The sequence below is a fragment of the Trachypithecus francoisi genome, unplaced genomic scaffold, assembly GCF_009764315.1.
Source record: "Trachypithecus francoisi isolate TF-2019V2 unplaced genomic scaffold, Tfra_2.0 Lachesis_group12, whole genome shotgun sequence".
NCBI lineage: Eukaryota > Metazoa > Chordata > Mammalia > Primates > Cercopithecidae > Trachypithecus > Trachypithecus francoisi.
The window spans coordinates 16,276,796-16,302,780 of NW_022681457.1; the positions used below are offsets into that span (position 1 = coordinate 16,276,796).

Sequence of the window (25,985 nt, forward strand, 5' to 3'; positions counted from 1 at the left end):
TTTAGAGTTGATTAGTTTATTAGTATTTTTCCAAACCTGAAGAATGGTGAAAGTAAGTTTGTGGTAAAAAGTGTGAAAGTAAGTGTGGGGAAAACAGTAAGTATGGCTTTGGGCAAGCCATTTCCCTTCTATGGCTCTCAGTTTTCCCATCTGCACAATGAGGGGGTTGCACTGTGCGATCTCTAAGACACTGAATTTCAGTCTGTTCTCTACCCATCAGCGGATATGTGAGATGCAATGCAGGGGTGCTGGCCTGTCCCTGGTAATGAGTGAGGATATGAGCAAAGCAGTGAGTACAGCCTGGCATTTCAGCTACTCGGGGGGCCGAGGTACGAGAATCGCTTGAACTTAGGAGGCTGAGGTTTCAGTGAGCTGAGATCTGGCCACCGCACTCCAGCCTGGGCGACAGAGTGAGACTCTGTCTCAAAAAAAGAAAAAAAAAAAATTCTATGACTATGATTCTAAGAGTGTAAAATTCCAAGATTTTCTTTAGAATTAGTAGAATAGTCAAGACTGGGGGCAGGGCCAGGCGTGGTGGCTCACACTGTAATCCCACCACTTTAGGAGGCTGAGGCAGGTGGATCCCTTGAGGTCAGGAGTTCGAGACTAGCCTGACCAACATGGTGAAACCCCGTCTCTACTAAAAATACAAAATTAGCCAGGCGTGGTGGTGCACGCCTGTCATCCCAGTTACTTGGGAGGCTGAGGCAGAAGAATCACTTGAACCCAGGAGGCGGAGGTTGCAGTGAGCAGAGATCGTGCCATTGCACTCCAGCCTGGGCAACAAGAGCGAAACTCTGTCTCAAAAAAAAAAAAAAAAAAAAAAGATTGGGGACAGGTTGCACCTCCTAAAGGGTGGGGCCCCTAGTTCCCCCAAGAGCAGGGAAGTCAAGTGAATGTTCTGTTGATGGGCTCTATTCAGAGCGTCTGGGAGGCCTTTCAGGCCAAGCTGACCAAGGAGGAGGCCTGCTGGAAAAGTGGCAGAGAGGTAGGAATGAGCCCGGAGCACCAGGCTTAGTAGGGTGCTATTCCGTAACTCACTAGCGGTGCAGCCTTGCCCTCTGCCTTAGCCAGGGCTTTTCTGGCTGCAGGAGCTGAGACCCCACTCCAGTCAACTAAAGTAAAGGGGACTTTCACATAAGGATAGAGTGAAGCCCATGGGAGTCCAAAGACAGGCACTCAGGCTGAGGGACTGGGCCCCTGGACTAGAAAACTGCCACACTGAGGTAACTGTCTTCCGTTTCTCTCAGGAGCCTCACAACCATCTTATTTACCTGTATGTCTAGAAAATTCTGTCCCTCAATTGGCAGCTTCTCAGTGTTTTCTCACCTCTGCTCCCAGACTCTTCTGCTCTCAGGCCCTCCAGTCTGGGTGGGCATTTCAAACCGCCCGGGTGTCGCAACATCCCCATTCACAATTCCTGACAGAGAATCTAACTGGCTCCGCTCCCAGGCCAGCCTAAGGCAGGGGGTCAGTCCAGACCTGGTCCCACCAGCTGGGCGGGGCCTGGGCGGGGTCCCCGGGAGCCTCCGGCCTGGGCACCTGCGTCCTAGAAGGAGACCGCCCGGCGGTCCCGCAGCGCACTGGCGCCCTCGCCCTCGCGCTCCATAGTCTCGAAGAGCAGCCGCACCAGCGCCAGCCGTCCCTGGGCCACCAGGGCCCGGGCCAGACCCAGCACCTCGTCCGTGTGCCCGCGCCACACGCGCTGCAGCTCCTGGCGCAGGCGCGCCGCAGGGTACTTGTCCTGGGCGCGGCGTAGCCAGGCGTCCACCTCGCGGCCCAGCTCGCCATCGCTCAGCTGTGCCTGACTCCACTGCGCCAGCAGCGCCTCGAGCAGGCAGCCGAAGCCCTCGGTGTGCCTGGAGCCCGCGTCGTCCAGCTCCATCGCGCGCTTGAAGCAGGCCGCCGCGTTGGCGTCCTCGCCCTTGATGCGTAGGCACTTGCCGCGCAGCAGCTGCAGCTCGGGCAGCGTGGCACCCAGCTCCGACTCGCCCGCCTTGGCCAGGAACACCAGCGCCTGGTTCAGCGCCGCCTCATCCACCGCCAGCAGCTCCTGCACTGCGTCCACGCCCATGTAGTAGTAGACCTGGGGTGGGGGACGCTCCCTTCACTGCGGGTGCGGCTCCATGCTCATTCCCGCCCCACGCTTGCTTAAAAATAAATTCCATTCCTTCACTCATTCCCACCCTCTCTCCATCGACCATTATGAATCACACGTTTTATTACTGCTCCTCTAGGAAAAGAGTACCCCGATTCCAGTTCCAGCCCCTTCACACCTAGCCATGTAACCTTGAGTGAGTCAATCTCTGGATCTCGGTTTTCTTGTATCTAAAATTATGATATTGTCACTTCTTGGTAAACACTCCCTGAACACAGAGAATAGATATCTTCTAGATAAAGAATAATGCCCACACTTCCTGAGGCCTTGTTCTAAATGCTGTACACACATTCAATCCTCACCATGGCTGGAGGAGATAGGTACTGTTATGAGGGAGTGAAACTTTTTCCTCTGCATCCTGGCCTAGCCTGGCAAGGAGTAAACAGATTCTTGCTCAGCTATTGGCTAAGCCAAGAGACTGCCTTACCTGGCCGATGTCCAGGTACGCCTTGAAGCCTGGGCACACCCTGACCACTTCCTCTAGGTCAGCCTTGGCACAGGCCAGGTGGTTCCTGTCAGGCATGCCCCCGAGACCCATCTTGGCCCGCTCCAGGTCGTGCAGGTAGGCTCTGATGTGGATCTGCCAACAGAGAGCCAGCTTAGGAAAGATGATCCAGGCAAGGGCCTCTGCCCTCCTCTCTGTTCTAAATGAACTCAGTCTCTTTTTCTTTTAACAGCAGCCAGGGAGGTTCTGTGTTGCAGTAGAAAGACCCTGAGGCTGGGACCCAGGAGTCCTAGGTCCTAGTGTTGGACCAACTTGGGCTAGCCACACCCTCTTTCTGGTCCTTAGTTTCCCTGTCTGTGCAATGAGTGAGTGGGATGAAGTAAGAGTCCCTTACTCATTCAACAGATATGTATTGAGAGCCCACCATGTGCCAGTTCCTATGTTGGGTACAGGAGGTACCGTGGTAACAAGATAGATGAGGTCCCTGCTCTGGCGGAATTTAACATTCCAGTAGGGGAGGCGGTCAATTGTAAACAGTACTATTTCAAGCGGTAAGTGCTATGACAAAATAAACATGACAATAGGATAGAGATGATTGGGGAGGATTATTTTAGGTAGGATGGCAGCACCAATTTGGGGAGAGTCTATGTCAACAAGCAGTGTGGGAAGAATGGCAGGTAGCCCCAGCTGACAAGCATCACATTACAAATGATCTCAGACCCTTGCTTTCCTTAATTCCTCCATTTTCCTCACACTTAGAGCATTTACAAAGTTTGGAGGTTTAGGAGGGGTGGGTTTGGGTTGGGTAGGAGGAAGCGAGGGAAAGGGGGCTATTGTTGTTGAAGGTATTCATGCTTTATAGTCATCAGAAGGGCTTTGGTTATAAGACAGCATCATGGAGGCAGGGGGAGATGAATCTCTGCCTTTGGGGTCAGTTGGACTAGGGTTTGAATTTCAGTCCTTCCCTCAACCCCTAGCTATTAGCCATGTCATCTGGAGGGAGTTCCACAACTCTATGAACCTGAACCTCATTTCTATATCTGAAAAATTAGTACATGAATATCTTCCTGGGGGAATTACCATGATGTCTGAAAGAACATATTCTAGTCAGGAGATAGCATATGGAAGGTGCTCAGTTCATTCATTCGTTCAGCAAATATTCATTAAGAGCCTCCTCTGTGCCAGACACTGTTCCAGGCATTGAGAATGCAGTAGACAACAAAACCACAAAAATCCCTGCCCTCAAGTAGCTTATATGTTTTGGGGGAGAGAGAAAATAAACATGATAAAGATGTAAATAGTGTGTAGGGGAGTGATTAATGCTAAGAAAACTAAACCAGGAAACGAAAACATAAAACGTTGGTGGTGGCAAGGTGTGGTGGCTCACACCTATAATCCCAGCACTTTGGGAGGCTGTGGCTGGAGGATTGCTTGAGCCCAGGAATTTGAAACCAGCTTGGGCAACATAGGCAGAACCCTGTGTCTACAACAAATAATTTTTTAAAAATTAGCTGGGCGGGTGTGGTGGTGCACACCTGTGGTCCCATCTACTTGGGAGGCTGAGGTGGGAGGATCACTTGATCCCAGGAGTTCAAGGCTGTAGTGAGCCATGATCATGCCACTCCACTCCAGCCTGGGTGACAGAGTGAGATCCTATCTCTAAAAGAATTTTTAAAATAAATAAATTAATTTATATACATATATATAAATAATATAAATATATATAAAAAATTAAATGTTGGCATGGCTTTGATATTTTCAATTAGATGGCCACTAGAAGACCTGTAGGAAGTGAGGGAGGAAGCCAATCAGATATCTGGGAGAAGAGCATTCCAGGCAGAGGCCCCGGCCAGTAGGGTTGGAAGACTGAGAGAGGCATGAGCAGAGGGAGGTGGGGTAGAGAGCTCATGGGTCCAGGGCCATGCTTGTGGGCCGCAGCATGGACTGAGGCTTTTACACAGATAATGTGAGTTCCCTCCTTCTCACCGTCTCTTCTCCACCATCCTGTGCTCCTCTGGTCATCTGAGTGATCTTTGGCACCACAGAGAGGCCAGGATCATAAGACACCAGATGGTGATGGAGGGAGGAGAGTAAAATTGGAGTTTCTGAGTACTGAATGCAGTTCTTTGGTGAAGTTCCCTGCCTCCCTGGTTCTATGTGGCCTCATATGTAGGATGGCACATGTCTGGCCTCTCTCACAGGATTCTTATGAGCATTAAATCAGATCACGAAGATGAAAGTGCTTGATGAAATGCAGAATTTTATAGAAACATTTTATTATTTACTATTACGGTTAATATTATTATCTATAATAATAACCACATCCATGACAGTGAAGGAATTTCACTCCTGCCTCGTACCTGCTGGCAAAGTAATTAAGCCACTGAGACCAAGACTGGGAGAGGATTTGCCACTAGGTCATGTGGATGGTAGTGGAGAAGATGAGGGGATGGGGGACTCTTCCGCTTGCAGTGAAGTAAACTTGGAGCTCCGAGTCTGCTTCCTCAAGCACACGGGCTTTGTGTGGGCTCTAGGGGGCGGGTCTGGGACCAGTGCGGGAAGCTAGCGGGAGACAGCGCTCACCTAAGTGTGTAACTTGCAGAGCTAAATGATTATGCAGTGGACTGCCTCAAGAGACAGTGAGATAATTCAAAAATATGCCTAATATTAAATTAGTAGCAGTCAGTCTCTTATGAAATCTTACTGTGTGCTTGATGCTGAGTTTTACATACAAAATCTAATGTAATTCTCATAACAACTCTATGAGACGTATTATCATCTACAGATAAATAAACTGATAAAGAAAGTCTACAGATACAGAAACTGAGGCTCAGAATCTGGGCAAGAGTATTTTGCCAAAGGTCCTACAGCACGTGGTGTTGTGGGATTTGAACCAAGACTGTCTTGTGTTCAGAGCCAGAGCTCTGATCCACTATATTAAATGACCTCTACTGGCTTTCAGAAAAGCACCTCCTATGTCCAAGGCACTGTGCTTTAGATGCTACCTCACCGCGTCTGCTGACAACATTTTAAGGAGTGTTCTTATTTATATCTTACAGATTTGGGAACTGAGGTTTGGCGGGGTAAGTGGCTTGCCACAAGTTCCCCAAGGTGAAGAAGTCAGATTTCAACTCTGGTCAGTCTGATTCCACCTGTGCCAACCCAGAAGAGGCTGGGGGCTCACTGACAAGGCATTGTAGAAGGGATTCCTGCAGTGAGTGGAGGCTTCTACAGTCTTTCACTCAAAAACCTTACAGGGCTGGGTGTAGTGGCTCACACCTGGAATCCCAGCACTTTGGGAGGTCAAGGAGGGAGGACTGCTTGAGCCCAGGAGTTTGAGACCAGCCTGGGCAACATATGAGGCCTCATCTCTACGAAACAAAACAAAAATTAGCTGGGTGCAGTGGTGTGCACCTGTAGTCCCAGCTACTTGGGAGGCTGAGGTGGGAGGATTGCTTGAGCTTAGGAGGTCTAGGCTGCAGTGAGCCATGGTGGCACCACCATACTCCAATTGGGTGACAGAGTGAGACCCTGTCTCAAAACAAACAAAAGGCTGTATAGAACCCAACTGTGTTTTTTGATGGCTCCTAAGCTCCCTTCCACCATGAGGACTCCCTGACCCTTGGGCCCTGGCAACAGCGTCTTGGCCTATGGCCCTTGTTCTCTGATTCCCAGTGGCAGGGTGAGGTGGTGCAGGAAGTTGACCCACCTTAGCCCTTGTGCAGTATGCCTGCCAGTTGAGCTCTGGATCTTGTAGGACATCCAGGGCCATGTTACAGGTTCCAGTGGCCATATCCTGCTTTCCTAGGAAGTAGAAGATTTTGGCCAGGCGATTCAGGATGGGAGGTTGGTTCTTGGCGATCTCGATGGCCTAGGTAAGGGAGGAGTGCAAAAGCAAACCACTTGCTTGGTCGTTAGCCAGAGCTGGCTAAACAGTGCTAAACCACAGGAACCCCATCTTTGGATACATCCATATCAACATGGTGCCCTTTACCCATATCCACCCTTATCCACCTGCCAGTAAGTTGTCATATCATAGAACCCAACACTTTGGGACACAACCCATTGGCACCCAACTCCTGAGAGCCCAGCCCATGACCACATCACCTGTCACATCCAATAAAGCCTTCTAGACCCCAGTCAGACCCGTCCTTCCCAGTGTATGCTCCCCCATCTTCCCGGGGCAGGTGAGAGGAAGGGCCAGGGGCAACCCTTGTCCCCCAACCTGACAAAGTACAGGGTTTTTACCTGGGTGATAGCATTTACCCCCATTATTGTCATGACTGCTTCCTATTGTAAGTGACTTGCCTTAGGGTCACACAGCCTCTGGGCAGGACTGGCAGGGAGACCCCAGCTAAACTCATCATTCTACTATGCCACTGGGGGTGGGGAGGTAGAGAACTCCTGGCAGAGGGAGTATTGTGAATGGAGGCCTCAAGGGAAAAAGTCTAAGGGTCTGTTTCAAGGCTGGAGAAACGGGATGGGGCCAGATTCAGTATGGGGAGGGTCTCTTTTGTTGTGAATGAAGAGAGGATGGAGAGCAAGGTCTGGAGTAAATGTACTTCCTGGGTGGGCCACGCGGTGGGGATTGATACCCAGAGAAGCCTGAGTTCTGGGTGGAGAGGCTGGGGTGCCAGGCTCCTTCTCAGTTTAGAGAGTGGGTGTGGCTGGGGGCATGTACCTTGCCGAAGCAGTCCAGAGGGTCAGTCCCTGAGTACCCGCAGTCATGGACGCCCATGGGGGTGGTGGAGAAGGTGTCCTTCCGCTCCAGCAGCATCCCGAGGTAGCACCAGGCCAGGGCTGGGGGTGAAGGGTGGGAGAGGGTCTCTAGGAAGCAGCAGGGTGGAGAGAGGGAAGGGGCCATCTCCATCCTAGGTGTTGTCCATGAAGACAAAGCAACGGACAGTAGCGTGAGATCACTGAGGGCAACTTGCCAGGGACAGAGAGAAGCAAAGGTGGAGAGAAGGGCCGTGTGAGGGGTTAGTGAACCCGTTTTAGTGCTTGTTCTGTGTTCAATGTGTCATTGGGGGGAACTCATTTCAGGTACGTAGGTCTCTTCTGACTTCAGCTCTCACCAGCTCTGGTGGTTCTAGTCCCTGTTCTTACTCTCTAGCCCTGCAAAAAAATGACTCGACTCCTCTTCAACGGAGGCTTCAATCTTCTGACAATAAATAAGTGGAAACAGGGGAAACTACCTCTCACCCTCCAGGTGACTAGCTGCAGACGGGGAAGCCTGCAGTCACAGTGACTTGTGTTGGCACGTTCACTTGGGCAAGGTATGTGGGCTCCTTGAGGTGCACAGATGAGTGTAGGGGACAGAGCAAAGGAGGAAGAAACAGGAGCCAAGAGGGGGAGGTAGTGCCAGAGGTGGGTGCAATGCCAGCGGGCTGGTGGCGGGGGACAGAGGCTGCTGTCCCACCCATCCCTGGGCCCCTACCTTGGTGGCGGAGGTCCTCGGACTTGAGCACTTGCCGGAGCAGAGCCAACGTGCGGTTGAAGGCGGGCAGCCTCTTCTGCTCCTCACTGCCCAGCTCCAGGAAGATACCATCGAGCCTGTGGCCAAGAAGGAGATGTGGTTGGGTGGCACCCCCTCCCAGCTGTCCTGTGTGCTGCCAGCCCTGCCCAGGCCCGTGGTGGTGGTGGTGGGGTTTGGGGAGCCCTTTCCAGCAGGATGGACCCAGCCACCTTTGCCCTTACCCTGTTGGCTGGGTACCAGGCCACACCTCTCCCTCCACCATCCCGTACCCCTGCCACCTTCTTGCCTGACCTGATGTAGAGTGTTGCCATGGTGAAATACCAGCCCCTTTTCTCCTCCATCGGGATCTAGGAAAAGAGAGAACAGCCCATGCTGCCATTACTGAGGTACTCTGGCTGTTGTTCATAAACTCCCACACTTGCTGAACCCCAAGAAGCAGCAGGCACAGTGAGAAGGGCTTTGACCTTAAACACCCTTGATTACAGTCCTGGCTCTGGCCGTGACTGGCTGGGTGGCCTTGGGCAAGTCACTTCACTTCTCTGACTACAGAGGCTTTGTGAGGGCCCCCAGTGAGGTGCTTATCCTAGAGCAGGTATGGCAAGCATTTCCTCCCGCACCCTCCACAGGCTCCCCAACCCCAGGGCGCACACCCCACTGCCCACCCTCTCCTCCACGCCCACCTGCCTCCCCCTTTGGTGCCATCCCTGCAGTCTTCACCTTCCTGAGAAAGCCCCTTTGGGCATGTTAAGTGAGCCCAGCTCAGCTGAAGCCCAAGACCCCCCTGAACTGTTTTGCCATTATTATTCCTGCCAACCTTGCTGTGCGACTTGGGCACCAGATAAAATATTTATGCTGTTATTTATGGGAGTAGCTGCTCCGACTTCGGGAAGGAATTTTAATGAAAACCAATAAAACCCCCAGTGCATATCAGCAGCTCTCCCTCAGGCTCCAGCCCCTCCCTCCACATTCATCTCCCGTCCCTGATCTGGAGGCTTCACTCTGCACTCGCCACCCCCACTGTGGCCTCCTCAGCTGTGGGGGAGGGGGGCCCATCATCTCTCTATCCCCATCCCCAGCAGCTGGGGTGAATGCATTTGTCAGCACCTATGGCATAAGGCCCTGCGTTGGGTGCTCTGGGAATGTGGCACTGAATGGGACCTGCACCCTGACCCGAACGCACTCACAACCTGGCAGGGGAAGCAGACCCAGGCTTCAGTAATAGGATGCGGCTCAGTGCCTGAATGTGCCAGGATCCTGACACTCATCTTCTCCATCTCACAACAAACCTATCAAGTAGCTGTTATCCCCATTTTATAGAGGAGCATATTGAAGCTCAGAGAGATAAAGTGATTTGCCTGAGGTCACACAGCTTTTGAGTGCCAGAGCTGGGACCCGGTCCCCGTTTGTCAGCTTCCAAAGCCCATGCTTGCTTCCCCACATCGGGTTGCCAATAGCTGTGGTATGAAGCCAGGTCTGATCGAGGCCATGAGAGTGGTACAGAGGGAGTGTGGGGAATGGGCGGGCCACTCCCAGTCGGGGGATGAGGGCCTAAGGAGGGTCTTGGGTCACATTGGCACTTCAGAGGGTGGGTTCCAGATGGAGAGCTCCCATGAGCAGAGGCCTGGAGATGTTAAGGATGGGGAGCTGATGGGTGTGCAGCACAGAGTATGTGAATGGGGACCTGGGGGAGCCAATGCTAGCAGGTTAGGCTGTGGCTGCTCCCGGGACACCTTGGATGAATTTGGAGGAAGAAAGGTAGGGGTCCTTATGAGTCAGATCCCACTAACTGGTATGACTGCCCTTCAGGACAGGGTCTGGAACCCAGGTCCCAGTCAGACCACCCAGAAGGGGTCCCACTAATTGCATTTCTCAGTCAGTATTCCCTGAGTAGCTTCTCTGTGTGACTCTCGGCTGGGCAATCAAGACAGGAGAGAGAAGGCAGGTCCCACATTTAGGGACTCTGGGTCCTGCAGGAAAACCAGACCCAAAGACACAATTAGAGTAGAAGGAACATGAGGGCTATGGGAGTCCGGGGAGGTAGCCTATACAATCCAGGAACACGAGGGCTATGGGAGTCCGGGGAGGTAGCCTATACAATCCAGGAACACGAGGGCTATGGGAGTCGGGGAGGTAGCCTATACAATCCAGGAACACGAGGGCTATGGGAGTCCGGGGAGGTAGCCTATACAATCCAGGAACACGAGGGCTATGGGAGTCCGGGGAGGTAGCCTATACAATCCAGGAACACGAGGGCTATGGGAGTCCGGGGAGGTAGCCTATACAATCCAGGAACACGAGGGCTATGGGAGTCCGAGGAGGTAGCCTATACAATCCAGGGACTTCCCCATGGTTTTCCAGAGGAAGAGGTACTAGGGTAGGGTCCTCAAGGACAAGTAGGAATCACTCAGGTGGATACGGTGAGAAAAGGCAATCTAGGAGGATGGGACATCAAGTGCAAAAGCACAGAGAAGAGCCAGCAAGGTGTGCTGGGGTCTGCCTGCAGCCCAAGGACTGGAACTCTGATAGTAAGGGGTGAAGAGAAGAGCCAGCAGGGGCATAATCAGGAGGGGCTTCTGAGTGCCAGGGTCAGGACTTGGAGCTCATCTGCAGGTTAGTGGGGAGCTATAGAAGGAGAGAGAGCTGGGGGGTTGGGCACAGTAGCTTGTGCTTATAATCGCAGCACTTTGGGAAGCTGAGGCAGGAGGATCTCTGGAGCCCAGCAGCAGTTCAAGACCAGCCTGGGCAACATAGTGAGACCCTGTCTCCTCAAAAATCAAAATCAAAATAGCCAGGCACAGTGGTGCACATTTATAGTCACAGCTGCTCTAAAGCCTGAGATGGGAGGATTGCTTGAGCCTAGTAGTTTAAGGCTGCAGTGAGCTATGATAGCACCTCTGCATTCCAGCCTGGGCAACAAAGTGAGACCTTGCCTCAAAAAAAAAAAAAAGAGGCTAGAGCTCAGGAATGCCAAAATCTGATTGATGTGTGCTTTTACATTTGCATCACCTTGAAAGGTAATCCTGTTACTTAGGTGGGAATAAGCAAAAAGGCAGGGACAAGACTCTGGATACCCTTATCTGCTTTACTTACACTGGACCTGGGAAGGAAGAAGGAGACTGGGATTTATGGAGCACCTAGCGTGGGCCAAACTGGCATGATGTGTCAAAACCTGACCATGCGAAGGATCAGGGGCACGTGGTGCCTCAGGCTTCCTGGCTCCGGCTCCTTCTCCTTCTCCTTCTCCTTCTTTTGAGATGGAGTCTTGCTCTGTCACCCAGGCTGGAGTGCAGTGACGTGATCTCGGCTCACTGCAACATCCGCCTCCTGGGTTCAAGCTATTCTGCCTCAGCCTCCCGAGTAGCTGGGATTACAGGTGTCTGCCACCACACCCGACTAGTTTTTGTATTTTTAGTAGAGATGGGGTTTCGCTATGTTGGCCAGGCTGGTCTCGAATTCCTGACCTCCAGTGATCTGCCTGCCTTGGCCTCCCAAAATGTTGGGATTACAGGCGTGAACCACCGTGCCCGGCCCCTGGCTGCTTCTATGTGAGTGATCCCATGACCTCTGGTCCCTCACCTGCTTTGTGGTTGGCTAACTGAGTCATGGTGGGGAGAAAGAGAACCCACTCTCCCTTCCTTGCTCCTGGCGAGGGAGCCTAGCATTCAGCAAGAACAGGTGTAGTAGACTTCGGGGGTGGGAATACGAAGAGCTGAGGCTCGTGTGCCTGGCAGGCCTGGTCATATGAGATGGGCGACCTTGGGGGATGAGTTACCCCTGGCAGGTTATGTCTTTATCTGCAAAGAAGGATAATCATATGGGCTTCTCAGGAGTCGTGAGGGCAGTGCCTGGTCCAGAATAGATGTCTGTTCCCTTCCTCCTGGTCTGGGTAGAGCTGAGAGCTGAGTGGGGTTAGGGTTCTCTAGGAGGTTGCTTTGTCTGCTGTGGCGTGTTTCAGTGCCCGATGAGGCAGCGTGGTCTTTGGCCCTGGAATCTGGACCCATCCTGGGGCACCCTGCTGTCCTCTCCCCACTATGCTCCCAGGACCTCAGGATCTCCAGTCCCCTGTTGGGTCCCAGGCACCTTTCTTGCTTCCACAGGTCCCCAGTGTTGGAGACTAATGTGTTGTCCTCAGGGCTTTCCCAGCCACTCTCCTGTTTGGTATTCAAATGGCAAGAAATTAAATTATGTGTCCAAACCCCACTTAGTACATGATAGAGTGGGGGCTTAGACTCATGCCCCCATGATCCTATTCCTAAGGCTTGTCCACAGCACTCAGTTATCCTGATCAATCTCCTTACTAGATATCTGAGGACACCGAGAAGAGAGGCGAGGTGGCTTACCTAAGGTTCCACACTAGTTAGCATCAGAACTTACAATCCAGTGGTTTCACCACCACTCTGCGCGCTGTTGAGTATTACTGATTAATTCAAGAGACTGGTTATGGTTTTCACTAAGCAAGCAATACCACCACCTGGTGGCAGTATGCCTGAATTGCAGGGGCCACTCCTAAGGGTCAACTCTCCTCCCCTTCAACTTGATGACTAAAATTGATTTTCAAAAAAGTAGCTAGTTGGGTGACATCTGTGTGACAAATCCCTAAGGTAGTCCCTCATCAGATCCCTCTTAAGAGCCGCATTTGCAGGAGGGCTTGTGGGGTTGCAGATGGGGTCAGTGGATATGGAACAGAGTTAATGCAATACACAGATCTAGTCAGAAGCCTCACTGTGCCTGGGCTTTACTCCTCTATCCCTGTGGTGAAGCTGGTGTTGGATGTTCACTCTGTGCTGCAATTCTGGCTCTAAAATAGACTGTCTGTCTCTCTCTTTTTTTTTTAGATGGAGTTTCGCTCTTGTTGCCCAGGCTAGAGGCCAATGGCGCAATCTTGGCTCACCACAACCTCTACCTCCAGGTTTAAGCAATTCTCCTGCCTCAGCCTCCCAAGTAGCTGGGATTACAGGCATGTGCCATCATGCCCAGCTAATTTTGTATTTTTAGTAGAGATAGGGTTTCTCCATGCTGGTAAGGCCAGTCTTGAACTCCCAACCTCAGGTGATCTGCCCGCCTCGGCTTCCCAAACTGCTGGGATTACAGGCTTGAGCCACTGCATTCGGCCTTGGACTATCTCTTTAAAAATCCTTCTGGCTGTAACTTAAGCAGTAACTGAAGCAGCCGCTGAAGCTGTTACCAGGGGCAACTTGGCAAGCCATAGTGCATTAAATTAAATTAAGCAGGCTTGTGACTGCCCCCTCCCCTCTTGGAGAAGGGAGGGGGCATTCCACCTCTATCCTGGAGAATAAAGTTGCTGTGAAACCTCTTATGGCTGCAAGGAATTCAGTTACAGAGTTTACGACTCCCAGAGGCAAGGTGTTTGGAGGCAGCCTGGGAGGAGGCTCACAGGACTTCAGCCAGAAGAGGAGTATTTACGGTGAACCTGCCTGGGGTAGGTGGCCTCCAGTCAGGATACCCCCCCTTTCTTTCATTTGATCCTTATCACAACCCCATGGGCTGGGGATTCCGTGGTCTATGAGAGAGGCTGGCCAGCGTGTGAGTCCAGGCTTTGTGCTGGAGGAGCTTACATTAGGCTGCTGTTCTGTGGCAGATTTGTGGGAGGGAACTAGGCGAGGCCCATGCTGACCCTAAAATGAAATTTGTAGACCCTGGTACAAGCTGAAGGTGAGAGAGACAGATCTCAGGTGAGGTGTTCTCACCACACTTCCTAGCTCTTCTGAGGCCCTCGCTATTACTTTCCTTATATTAGGGATGGGGAAACCGAGGCAGAGACCTGCCTATTTAACCTGGTACTTCAGGCCAGGTCTCTCTGACTTCAATGCTCTTCTCACAAGATCCAGCTGCAAGGATTTACTGTTTGTACAGTGTTTACCATTTACAAAGGGCTTTCACATAGATTCCATGTGATCCTCAGAACAGCCTCAGGGAATGTAAAGGGAGTATCATTACCCTCTTCATACAGCTGGGAAGACTGAGGCAAGATGCTATGTTCAGAGTCACGTGTCCAGTGTGACAGCCTTGACTTAAACCTGGAGATGATGCTCTTTTGCTATACTAATAATAGCAACTTTTGAACACTTACTATGCACCAGGCACTTCATTTACATGTGTTGCCCCATTAGGCTTTCTCAAGGGTTACCTATGGGGTAGGGATTGTTATTCTCCCAAGTTTACAAATGAGGCAACTGTGGAAGAGAGTGGCTAAGGCATGCACCCAGAGTGACACAGCTAGCAGGTAGTAGGGCTGAGAACTCTGCGACTTAGCTCCAGAGTTTTTGCCTCCGAATACCTTAGACAAGTGGTTCTCAAAGTGTGGCCCTCGGTCCAGCAACATCAGCAGCATCACCTGGGAATTTGATAGAAATGCAAATTCTTGACCCACTGAATCTAAAACTCTGGGGGTGGGAGCCCAGCAACCTGTGTTTTAACAGGCCCCCTACTGCATGCTGAAGTTTGAGAACCATTGCACGAGGCTCTCACTGAACTACCCTAAGGTGGAACAAAAATGGGCTAGAAAATTTCTCTCTTTTTTAGTGAGTAAAAGGTCAGAAATTGTGATCCTCAGGGAAGCCTGAAGATCGAAGCTCCTGTGGGCTGGGTGAGTAAGCAACAAAGGTTAGTGACCTGGCAGAAACTGCAGGAAATGGTAGGATTAGGATAAGCCATTACCAGAGCAGGCATGTCTTAACTCGGGTCAGGTACAAGGTTGGACCTCAGCATCCCATTTACTTCAAAAGACAGCCCCCAAAGAAGGAAATGTTGGGGAACTTGGCTATTTTAAGTTATTCTAATAGAAGATCTTTCACTACACCAACGACGTACAATATATACGCATTTGAATAGGCTATACAGAGACCTTGCTGGCTCTTAAGGAAAATATTTGCCTTGTATTTTGAACTTTGCCCCTGATGACGGGCTGTCCTCTGGATTCAGAGTCAGTTCCTGAAAGCTGACTAATTTTCTCTCTGGGGAGGAAGAATGACAAACAGGAAAGAGAATGAACATTTCTCTAGTGTCACTGGGCTCCTCAGTGCATCATGGCACTGGGTTCTCACAGCAGCCTTAGAAGGTATAATGCATCTTCCTCCTTTTACAGATCAGGAAATAGAGACTACAGAAAAAGCCACCGGCCCAGCCCCATAGCCCGGGGCAGAAGTGCCAGGATTCAAGTTCAGATCTGCCTTCCTCCAATGCCCCTGCTGTTTCCAGCTCATCCTGCTGACTCCGTGAAGGCTGACACTGCAGAAATAAAAGTCACAAGGTGGCAGGCCTGTGGATATGTCCTTCCTGCACAACTGGAATGTCCTCTGTGATGACACAGAATAGCCTTTCTGCTCCTGCACACCGAGCCCCGCCCCACCTGGCCCCAGCCTGCCGCCTGTGGGCCATGTACAAGACAGGCAGGGAAGAGGGTTGCTGTTCCCCACACCCAGCTGCAGGTGATGATGCTCTTGTGCTCCTGCCTTGCCAGGTGTGGGGAGGAAACAGAGGATGAGATTGGAGTCCCACCCCTGCCTCTCACTCCTCTAGGGGTCCTGGAGAGCCCACTGGCGTGGCTCAGCTTCTACATCTGCAAACAGGGGTGACCCCACGTGGCCTGCCTGCATCAACAGGCATGTTGGCTGGGGTGATATGTGCACAGGTGGAGGGAATTTGGGATTTGAGTGTTATGCCATGGAAGCAAATATTCGGCCCTGTCTTGGGCTCCCTGGACAGTTCCCTGTGGATTTTAAGCTTTGAGCAGCTCCCTGTTGGTCAAAGCTCCTTTCTGGTCCTAGGTCTGTCATGCAAACACAAGCCCTGTCAGTTTTGCTCTGTGCTGGATCCCAGACTTGCTGGACTGTGTTGAGCCACTTCTCCGTTTCATTACCCCTAGTGAGACGGCCATTCCCTGTCTGGTCCAGTGTCCAAATCCAGCTCTAGCACCGGTAGTAGCTGAGTGGGTCTGCAGGAGTCTCTTACCCTCTGCAGTAACAACAGTGATGCCTGAATTTTCTCAGCTCCTCCTGTGGGTCTGTGTGGTGCTGCACTCTAACTACATCATCTTTTCTCTTGTAAAAGAGGTGGTTGGGCCTGATGATGCTTAAAGCAGCGTTGGCTCTGGGCTTCTGTATCTGTGAGGAGGAGGACACTCAGTTCTCAAACTTCCCAGCCAAGTGGGGAGAGAAACCAGTAGCAAACTTAGAAGGCACTGACATGCAAAGGTGAGTGCCCCAAGGCCACAGAAGGCTGAAGCCAGACCCTTAGGAAAGCTGTCCATCCTCCTGGGCTTTGATGTCCCATAGTCCTGAGCTTAGTTCCTGCCAGCCACATGTGCCCCTGGGCAAGTCACAACACCTCTCTGAGCCTTAGTTTGCTGTCTATAGAATGGGGTTAATAACAATGTGGATTTGCCAGCATTTCTGTGAGGACCAAATGAGATAATCGATGAAAAGCACTTGTGTGCACAGTGCCTGGGATATCATCCAGCTTCATCTACTTCCTCTTGTAGCTGAACCAAATCAAACCACTCAGAATCGTGGAGTCGTGTGTGTGTGTATGTGTGTGTGTGTGCGCGCGTGGGTGCACGTGTGTGAACATGCATGCGTGCCAGGGATCCTAGGCTTGCTGACCTTTGACACTTTCTTGGGCCTTCCTGCCAGGTCCCCACCCCGCTGGACGCAGTGATGGATTGGAATGCCCACACCTTTGTTTGTGAGGCTGGCCACCTCCCTCCCCAGCCGCCTCAGCTGGCTGGTGAAGTGTGGACAGCCTCGCGTGCACTGGGTCAACCTGGGCAAGTCCCTTGCCCTCCCTGAGCCTGTTATGCCCGGGGTGTGAGGGGGAATCACAGCACCCGGCAGTGTGTCTGTGAGGTTTGAATAAAATTAAAATGCGCGAAGGCAGGTGAGACCCTGAGCTCAGTGCCCGGTGCACAGACACCATTGCGGGTGTGGTTCCTGTCATCACTCAGGGCCTGCCCTGGTGTGTGTAACTGCATGTGTGTGTTAAGGCACCAGTGTTTTGGGACAAGGAGAAGAAAATAACATAACTGAGTTGGCTTGGGACAGGGATTTTTTTTTTCTCTTAGACAGTAAGTTCAAGTTTCCTTATTTTAAAAAATAGGGATTTTAAAGACAAAATCCAGTTATTTGACTAAATTAAACAATGGTGGCAAACTCCCCTTGGGTGTTCAGCTCTACGTCAGACATTGAGGAGGGTGGATGGGGAAGAGAGAGAAAAGCCCAAGACAGAGTGCCCACACTCTAGGGGCAAGACAGAAACCACATGGGGGTAAACCAGAGGTTGGAAGGCTCTGTTGAAGAGCAGGGGCGAAGTGTTGTGGGCCAGAGCAGGCAGGGAGAAGCCCCAGGCAGGACCTCACGTGCCCCTGCCTGGGGCTCTTCATGTTCTCTCAATCCTCACAGCAACCATGTGAGGTTCATGTTAGAATCCCATTTTATGGAGAAGGAAACTGAGGCTCAGAGGAATAAAGAATTGCCTGTAGCCAGCTAGTGATGGAGGCAGAATTCTCACCTGGTCTAACTCCAAAGCTTGTGCTCTTAATAGCTACTCAATCTAGAGATTTGCCACTGACGGTCCATCTGTGAGTGTATATGTGTGTGAGAGATGGCGTGTGTATACACATGTGTGTATATTTACAGGGGTGATGGGAGGAGGAGGGGAGTGATCAAAGTCATCTGTCTTCTCATATTTTTTTGTAATTTAAGAAAGAGAAATGTGGCTGGGTGCAGTGGCTCACGCCTATAATCCCAGCACTTTGGGAGGTGGAGGCAGGCGGATCACCTGAGATCAGGAGTTCAAGACCAGCCTGGCCAACATGGTGAAAACCAGTCTCTACAAAAATACAAAAATTAGCTGGGCATGATGACAGGTGCCTGCAATCCCAGCTACTTGGGAGGCTGAGGCGGGAGAATTGCTTGAATCTGGGAGGTGGACGTTGCAGTGAGCTGAGATCATGCCATTGCACTCCAGACTCGAAAGAAAGAAAAAGAAAGAAAGAAAGGAAGGAAGGAAGGAAGGAAGGAAGGAAGGAAGGAAGGAAGGGAGGGAGGAAGGGAAAGGGAATGAAGAGCAAAGAAAGGAAGTCACAGAAACAAAGCCCCTCCTATACAAACACTGATTATTTTTGGATTATGGGCTCGATGATTAACTTTTATAACGTTTTCTTTTATAATTTGTCATTATTATTTTGTAGTTTAGGTTAGCAGATGAGCAGCTGTTCACAGTTCTTCAGCAGCTCTTTGTCCTTTGAGCTCCAGAGGCTCTTCCCCACCCGGGAGAGTCCCAGTCCCACAAGGATGGAAAATCTCTCACTGCAGGGGTCCCTCTTCCTCCTCCTCTTCTGGTCTGACTCTGACTTTACCTTCTACCTCATCCTTCCCAGTCTCTGGACACATGGCAACCTACCCACCTCCTCTCTCTCCATACTCCTCTGCCTTAGATTTCCAGGATTACACCTGTGAGGGTCTCCCCTCACCATCCTGCTAGCCATCTGCATTATACCCCACTCATCTGAACTCTCCAGAAAGAGCAAAGGCTTTGCAGTCAACCAGGGTGGCATAGATTTAACTGCCATTTACTAGCTCTGTGACCCTGGGCAAGCCTCATTCTTTGCCCCAGTTCAGCCAGCACTCAAGCCCCCGTGCTTTGCAGGCCCCACCACGGGGCCTGTGCATGCACCATGCCCCTGCTGGGTGTGTCCCCACTCATTCCTGCCTGGGAACTCCTGCTGAAGGGGGGAGTGTTCCCTCTCTGAGTCAGTCACTCCCACTCTATCCACAGGGCCCAGACTTTCCAGGTCCCTGTTGATACCAACCTTCGGTCCCCATATCCCCAGAGTGTACTTTCATTGTCAGCCCCTGGGGCTCTGTTTTGGGTTCAGAAAGTGTGACCTCTGGGTGTACAGTACTTAGAGATGATTGCCAAGGACACAGGCCTGTGATGAATGCCTGTGTTCTCAGCCAACAGTAGATATGTCTCTGATTTGTCCCTTTGGCTCCCACTCCCAGAAGAGGGGCTCAGGTAAGCATAGTTAATGAAGAAGCAAATGTTTGCTTCTCCTTTTGTTCAAGGGCTTCTTAAAGGCAGGGACTTCTTAAAAACAGTGGCACATAGTAGGTGTTCAATAAATGTTAAAATGCTCAATAAATGCCTCTCAGACATGCCCAGAATTTTCCAGTTTATGGGCATTTTTACTCCCATCGTTTGTTGCATAATACCAATAAAACTGGAGCTGATCAATGTTTATGAAGCAGAAACTCAGGCAAGTGACAAGAGATGACAAGGGACTTGTCCACAGCCACGCAGCAAAATAATAACAGAACTAGGTGCTCAGAACCAAACCTCTGGACTCTAAAAATGATGCAACCATCATTATTGTCATCCTGGCTGCAACTATTTCTTGAGCACCTACTCTGTGCCAGGTGCTTCAGAAGGATGTCATCTAATCCTAAGATGATAAATGGAGTCTCCAAATCCCAAACTCTCTCTGGAGGTTTGTGTAGGGGGGCCGACCACAGCTGCTCTATGCAGAACTGTGGGGCAGCTGCTGGGCCACGCCCCAGGACACAGCACAGAGCTGGCAGCCACACCCCCATGAAGCAATAGGCTCCCTCCCTGGAGTGCTGGGCATCCTGCTTAGCACTCTCTCATCTGGATGTTCACTCACTGGGGAATCCCCACTGTGGCCGTGTTCCCAGAGAGGGAAGAGCCAGGCTCTGTTTGATAGCTACCCCCGAATCACTGCTTTCCTGCTCACCTCCTCCAGGAAGACTTCCCCCAGTGAATGGTCTCCTAAGAGCAGGAAAGTGCCTCAGAGACCACGTAGCCCCTGCTTCCTGCACCCATTTTACAGATGAAGAAACCAAAGCCCGGGGAGGAGAAGGCCCCGCTGTGGGTAGTGTTGCAGCTGAGACAAGAACCTAGGCCTCATGGCTCCTAGCCCAGGGCTCTTCAGGCCCTTCTCTGCTGCCATGACCTGCTGCCATGACCACACTGAACACATCAATGTTGGCTGTGCCTTCCACTGAGGGTAGCCTGGCATTCAGGGCCACAGGCTCAGGATTGAAACAAGAGACCTGGGTTCTTGTTGACCTCATGCAATCAGTGGTCATGTCTACACTCAGCTTAAGAGCAGAGGAAGCTCTCCCAGTCGGGGAGAGGGAGGGGTCATCTGTGACCCTGCTCATCCTTGTGCAGGCTCTTTCTAGGTGCTTTATAAATATTAACTGCTAATTATGACATCAACCAAGTGAAGGATGTCCCTATTTTACAGATGACAAAGCCTATGACATATGTAACATTACTATCTCCATCTTACAGATGAAGGAAAAGGAGCTTGGTGGTGCTAAGCACTGATTTGAAGTGAGTGAACATGGAGGAACTGGAATTTGGACCCAGACCATCTGACTCAGAGTCAACTCTCTTAACCCCTACCCTGCATGCTGTCCTTAAGTCAGGTCCATGCCCTCCAACCTGTACTTTCTGAGGTCTTGACTCTCACATCTTCTCTCTTTTGTTTTTTTTTTTTTAATTTTATTTTTAATTTTTTTCTTTTTTGAGATGGAGTCTTGCTCTGTCGCCCAGGCTGGAGTGTGGTGGCACCATCTCAGCTCACTGCAAGCTCCGCCTCCTGGGTTCACCCCATTCTCCTGCCTTAGCCTCCCGAGCAGCTGGGACTACAGGTGCCCGCCACCACGCCCGGCTAATTTTTTTGCATTTTTAGTAGAGACCGGGGTTTCACCATGTTAGCCAGGATGGTCTCGATCTCCTGACCTCGTGATCCACCCGCCTTGGCCTCCCAAAGTGCTGGGATTACAGGTGTGAGCCACCGCACCCGGCCCACATCTTCTCTTATAGAAGCCATGAACATTCATGGAAAAGGCACTGAGGGGAGTGTGCAGAGCCTTTGTGAAGGGAGCTGTGCTACCCATATGTGAAGGCTTGTTATTTACATATCACAAATCTAAAACATTATAAAACATCATTGTTATCAGCTCAACCCTGTCTGTGCTGTGCCATCATGGAACCCCTCTGAACTGTGGTTTCCTCTTCTGTAAAAGAGAATAATGCTCTACCACATCATTTGTCTGTCATTCAGTACAGGCTGCCTCCGAGATAGCCCCAGTGATCCCCACTTCCAGGTATTCATGTCTTTGTGTAATCCTCCCCTTTGAGTGTGGGCTGAACCTGTAACTTGCTTCTAATGAGCAGAAAATAGCAAAAGTGGTGAAATGTCCATGTGGCAAGGAAAAGAGGGAAGCCATTGGCAGGAGCCAGTGAGGAACTGAATCCTGCCAACAGCATGTGAGTGAGCTTGGAAGTAGATCCCCCTAGTCAGGCAAGCCTTCAGATGAGACCACAGCCAGAGGCACTGAGTGAAGCCATGCCTGGATTCCTGACTCACAAAAACTGGGCCATAATATATACTTAATATTTTAAGTTGCTAAATTTTGGGGGTATTTGTTATGCAGCAGTAGATAATATACCTAGTATTTGCCTATTGAGTGCTAGGCCCTATGCTGCACATACATCCATTCATTTATTAGATACATTTATTGAGTGCCACTGTGTGCCAGGTGCTGTGCCAGTGTGTATTGGGTTTACAGTGGTAAACCAGACAGATATTGTCTCCACTCTCAGAGACCTCACGGTTGAGCTGGAGGCTGGGAAACAGACAATGTGAGCCGTGCTACGGGAGCCCAGCCTGAGGAGTTAGTGGAGGCTTCCTAGAGGAGGGGATGTCTGAGACCAACCCAAGACTAAAGAGAACCTTCCAGGCAAAGGTGGAGCCAAAGGGCACCCCAGGAAGAGGCTGAGAAAAGGACAAGGTGAGCTGTAAGGAGATCTGGCCTATGGAGGAACAAGGGGAAGCAGAGTGTGGCAAAGTGACACACAGTGGTTTGGAAGGGGGAACGTGGCAGAGGAAGAACAGAGAGATAGATCATGGAGGATGTCAAATACCCATCAAAGAGCCTAGGATTTATCTGCCAGGCAGTGGGGACATGGCCAGCAAGATGGAGCACCACCACACTGGCAGCAGACGGGAAGATGAGGCAGAAGGGTCAAGCTGGAGGGCAGGACCCTAAGGATGGGTGACAGCTGCTACACTGGTGCAGGCAGGAAGGTATGGAAGCTGGGCTGGCAGAGGAAGGCTGGAGAAGTGTGGAGAGAACTCAGAGATAACAGGAGGTTGAAGGGACAAGATTTGGGGACCGAATGGATGGGGATGGAGGTGAGGGGGACAGAAGAGGTGGGAATGTGCCCAAGTTTCTGGCAGGATGCCTGATTCTGCCTTTTACTTAGGTGGGTGTGCACAGGAGCAGGAACAGGCACTTGCTGGGAGGAGCAAGGTAAGAAGGATGAATTGCGCAGGTTGGGCTTGTGCGGTTTCCAAAAGAGAGGCTTGGGCAGGCAGTCCCACTAGGAAGCGGTTCCACTCCCTAGACCAGGAGAGAGCTACAGGCGTGGCTGGGGCAGGCGGGGGATGCACATTGGAAAGGTATTTGGGAGACCAAAGGACCTGGGTTGAGGGAGAGTCAGGGATACCGGGGCATTTCTGCAGGCAGAAGGGACCATGGTCACAGTCCTCCCAGCGGGAGGTAGGGAGACAGGGGTCACCCACCTGCTGCCCGTAGCCCAGCGCCTTGTCGTAGAGCGCGATGCCTGCAGCCAGTCCCCGCGCACGCTCCTCCGGGCTGGCGCAGCCCACGTCGAAGCCGTGCGCGTAGCCCTGCTCGGCCAGGCAGCGAGCAGCGCGGAGCTGGGGGTCCCCGGCGGCCTCGGGCTCCTCCGCCAGGCCCATGAGGCCGGCCAGCCGCGCGGCGCACGCCTCCTCCTCTTCCTCCTGGCCCAGACGCCCGTACAGGTGTGCCAGATTGGCCCAGGCGTTGAGGTTGCCCGGGTGCTCACGGATCACCTCAAGGAAGCACTCGCGGGCCTCGTCCAGCTCCTCCAGGTAGAATGCGAAAGCGCCCAGGAGGTGACGCACGGCGGGGCGCTGCGGGGCGGCCGCCAGCTCGAGCTCCTGCCGCAGACCCTCCCGCTGCAGTTTCATGTCCCGGGCGCGCTGCGGGGCCGGCGAGCGCGGCTCGAAGTTCAACTGCATCTCCAGGTGAAAGTGACCCGGCAGGTAGTCCAGGTCGTCGATGAGGGCGTCTAGGTCATCGGCCACAGCCTCCGGCTCCGCCATGGCTGCCCCCTCTGCTTCCCTGGCCTTGCCCTTGTCCCTGAGGCTGCGGAGGGCAGTGGATGGGGGCGTCCCCCGAGCGAGCGCCTTGCGGGAGGCGAAGGGCAGCCGGCAGAAGCCCCGGGCCCGGCGGCCTCTCGGTCTCAGGGCGCCTCCCGCAGGTGGGTGGGCCCGAGGAGTGCCCTGTGGGTGTTTCCGCTTTCGCTCCTCAGCTGCTTCTAGACGCTGACATTGCACAACCAGGTGTGCCAGAAAAACAAGCGCATTGTCAAATACGAGGCGCGCAAACTTCGGTGCAAGGCAAAAGGCGTGTTTTTACTCTGCTAAGCAGGGAGGAAACTGAGGCTCAGAGGAGAAAACTGAGACTCAGAGGAGGAACAGAACTTGCCCAGGTCACAGAACTGGGCGTACCCAAGTAGGTAGGCCTGGAACCCCAGGTTGCTGAGGGCCGGGCCCTTCCTCCAGGGGCGCTCCTCCGCCCTGTCTGCTTGAGCTGCGTCAGGACTGGCCGTTCTAGCTGTGGCAGCCACCCTCCTGTCGCTGTCGCATCCTGTCCGCAGGTCCTCAGTGCTCTTCCTCTGAATGGAGCCTGCCATCTCCCTCCTCTCTTTTTTGACCATTATTTATGAGGCTTCCTACCTGGAATTTCTCTGCGCCCTCTCTGCTCCGCAGTGAGCTCCTGTGCAAAGACTATGGGCTGCATGTGCTGGTTCTAATCCTGCTTCTCCAACCCTAATAAAGTATGACCTGCCACACTTTCATCACCTGTGACATGAGGATGACAATCCTTCCCCATTTATCAGGTAAGCCTGATAAATGGCCGCTCTGGATAAATGTTAGCCCCCACTCCTCCAGCTTGGTTCCCATCCCATCCTGCACCCCACCTGTGGTCCCAGTTTTCTTGCTTTGGCCAGTGTTCCTCCCAGGTCTAGAGTGGTCCCCTAACCTCTAGCCTGGAGGCTGGCTGGCAGCGTTCCCTGCTGCAGGGGCCAGTTCCTCCTGCTCTTCCTTCCACCTGGGCCTGGCTCCTGCCTTCCCTGTTGTTTCATCTTGATAGACAGATGAAATATATATATATAGGTGAAATATAGTCGGAGTATCTCTAAAGATATAGATGTAAATATTTATACTTCATACAGATGAAATATCTATATATTTCAAGATGAAGCAACAGAGACCAGCATTTCAAAAGAGGATATAGAGCCAATCAGGAAACTTGAAAAAATATTTGATATTAGCAAAAAAAAAAAAAAAAAAGAGTTAAATTAAAACAACATCCTGGTGCCATGGTTCACCTGTTGATTTTTAAATATAAAATTAATTTTAATAATTTTTAATTGAAAATTTTGCTATAAATTGCTGGTGATCCTGTGATGAAACTTGTTCTCTTACCTGCTTGAGAGTATCAGGGATGGATTCACAGAGGGTTTGGCTTTGAAAAAAAAAATTGCAGGCCGGGCGTGGTGGCTCACGCCTGTAATCCCAGGACTTTGGGAGGTCAAGGCAGGTGGATCACCTGAGGTCGGGAGTCTGAGACCAGCCTGGCTAACATGGAGAAACCCCGTCTCTACTAAAAATACAAAATTTGCCAGGTGTGGTGGCGCGTGCCTGTAATCCCAGCTACTCGGGAGGCTGAAGCAGGAGAATCGCTTGAAGCCGGGAAGTGGAGGTTGCAGTGAGTCAAGATTGTGCCTCTGCACTCCAGCCTGGGCAAGAAGAGCAAAAAGCACTGTCTCAAAGAAAAAAAAAATTGCGACAACGTATACTTCACAAAAAATTTACGGTGTTAACCATTTTCAAGTGTACAGTTCAGTGGCATTAAGAGTATGAATGCTCCCCTGGCCTTGTCCTTGTCCCTGAGGGCACTGTTGTACCACTGTTTCCACTTTCCATCTCCAGAATTTCTTCATCTTCCCAAATGGAAACTCCATACCCGTTAAACAATAACTCTTCATTCTGTCTCCACCCAGCACCTGCTACCCACCATTCTATTTCTGTTTCAGTGAATTCAACTACTCTAGTTACCTTACATAAGTGGAATCATATAATGTTTGTTCTTTTGGGACTGGCTTATTTCCCTTAGCATAATGTCTTCAAGATTCATCCATGTGGTAGCACGTGTTAGAATTTCCTTCCTTTTAAAGGCTGAAAATATTCCATTGTATGAATAAATCACATTTTGTTTATCCATGTATCTGTCGATGCACACGTGTGTTGCTTCTACCTTTTGATTGTTGTGAACAATGCTGCTATGAATGTGGGCATACAAATACACATTTGAGTTCCTGCCTTTAATTCTTCTGAGTATATGCCCAGGAAAGAAATTGCTGGATCATATGGTAATTCTATGTTTAATTCTTTGAGAAACTGCCATACTGTTTTCCAAAGCAGCTGGACTATTTTACTTTCCCACCAGCAATGACCAAAGCTTCCAATTTCTCTATAGCCTCTCCAACATATGTTATTTTCTATTTTTTAAAGATAATAGCCATCATAATGGGTGGGTTTGGCTTTTGATTGGACTCTGAAGAAGATAAGTAAGAGTTGGGTGGGAAGGGTAGGTTGGTGGGGGGCGCATATCAACAGCAGCAAAGGTATGAAAAGGCCAGAGGCTCTCCAGGAGAGGGTGTGTCCTAGGGATAGAGTAGCCTCGTGGCTGGAGGTTTCAGAGCATGGGGCAAAGATGGCAGGAGATGAGGACTGAAGG

At 51.3% G+C, this 25,985-nt stretch overlaps 1 protein-coding gene across 2 annotated transcripts; it reads right to left on the reverse strand.

Moving 5' to 3' along the window:
- Window positions 1–23,997, reverse strand: TTC22 (tetratricopeptide repeat domain 22). 2 transcript variants are annotated; one of them, XM_033225017.1, is made up of 8 exons: window positions 22,715–23,997; window positions 8,371–8,426; window positions 8,041–8,156; window positions 7,285–7,403; window positions 6,313–6,474; window positions 4,590–4,634; window positions 2,586–2,738; window positions 1–2,086 (listed from the first exon to the last, which is right to left on the reverse strand). In XM_033225017.1, exons 1-8 carry the CDS (start codon window positions 23,279–23,281, stop codon window positions 1,550–1,552), a joined length of 1,755 nt encoding a protein of 584 aa, XP_033080908.1. In that variant the 5' UTR covers window positions 23,282–23,997; the 3' UTR covers window positions 1–1,549. The 2 variants fall into 2 exon arrangements, with proteins under 2 accessions (XP_033080908.1, XP_033080909.1); XM_033225018.1 differs by lacking the exon at window positions 4,590–4,634 and having other exon boundaries at window positions 22,715–23,435.
- Window positions 23,998–25,985: the final 1,988 nt, after the last annotated feature.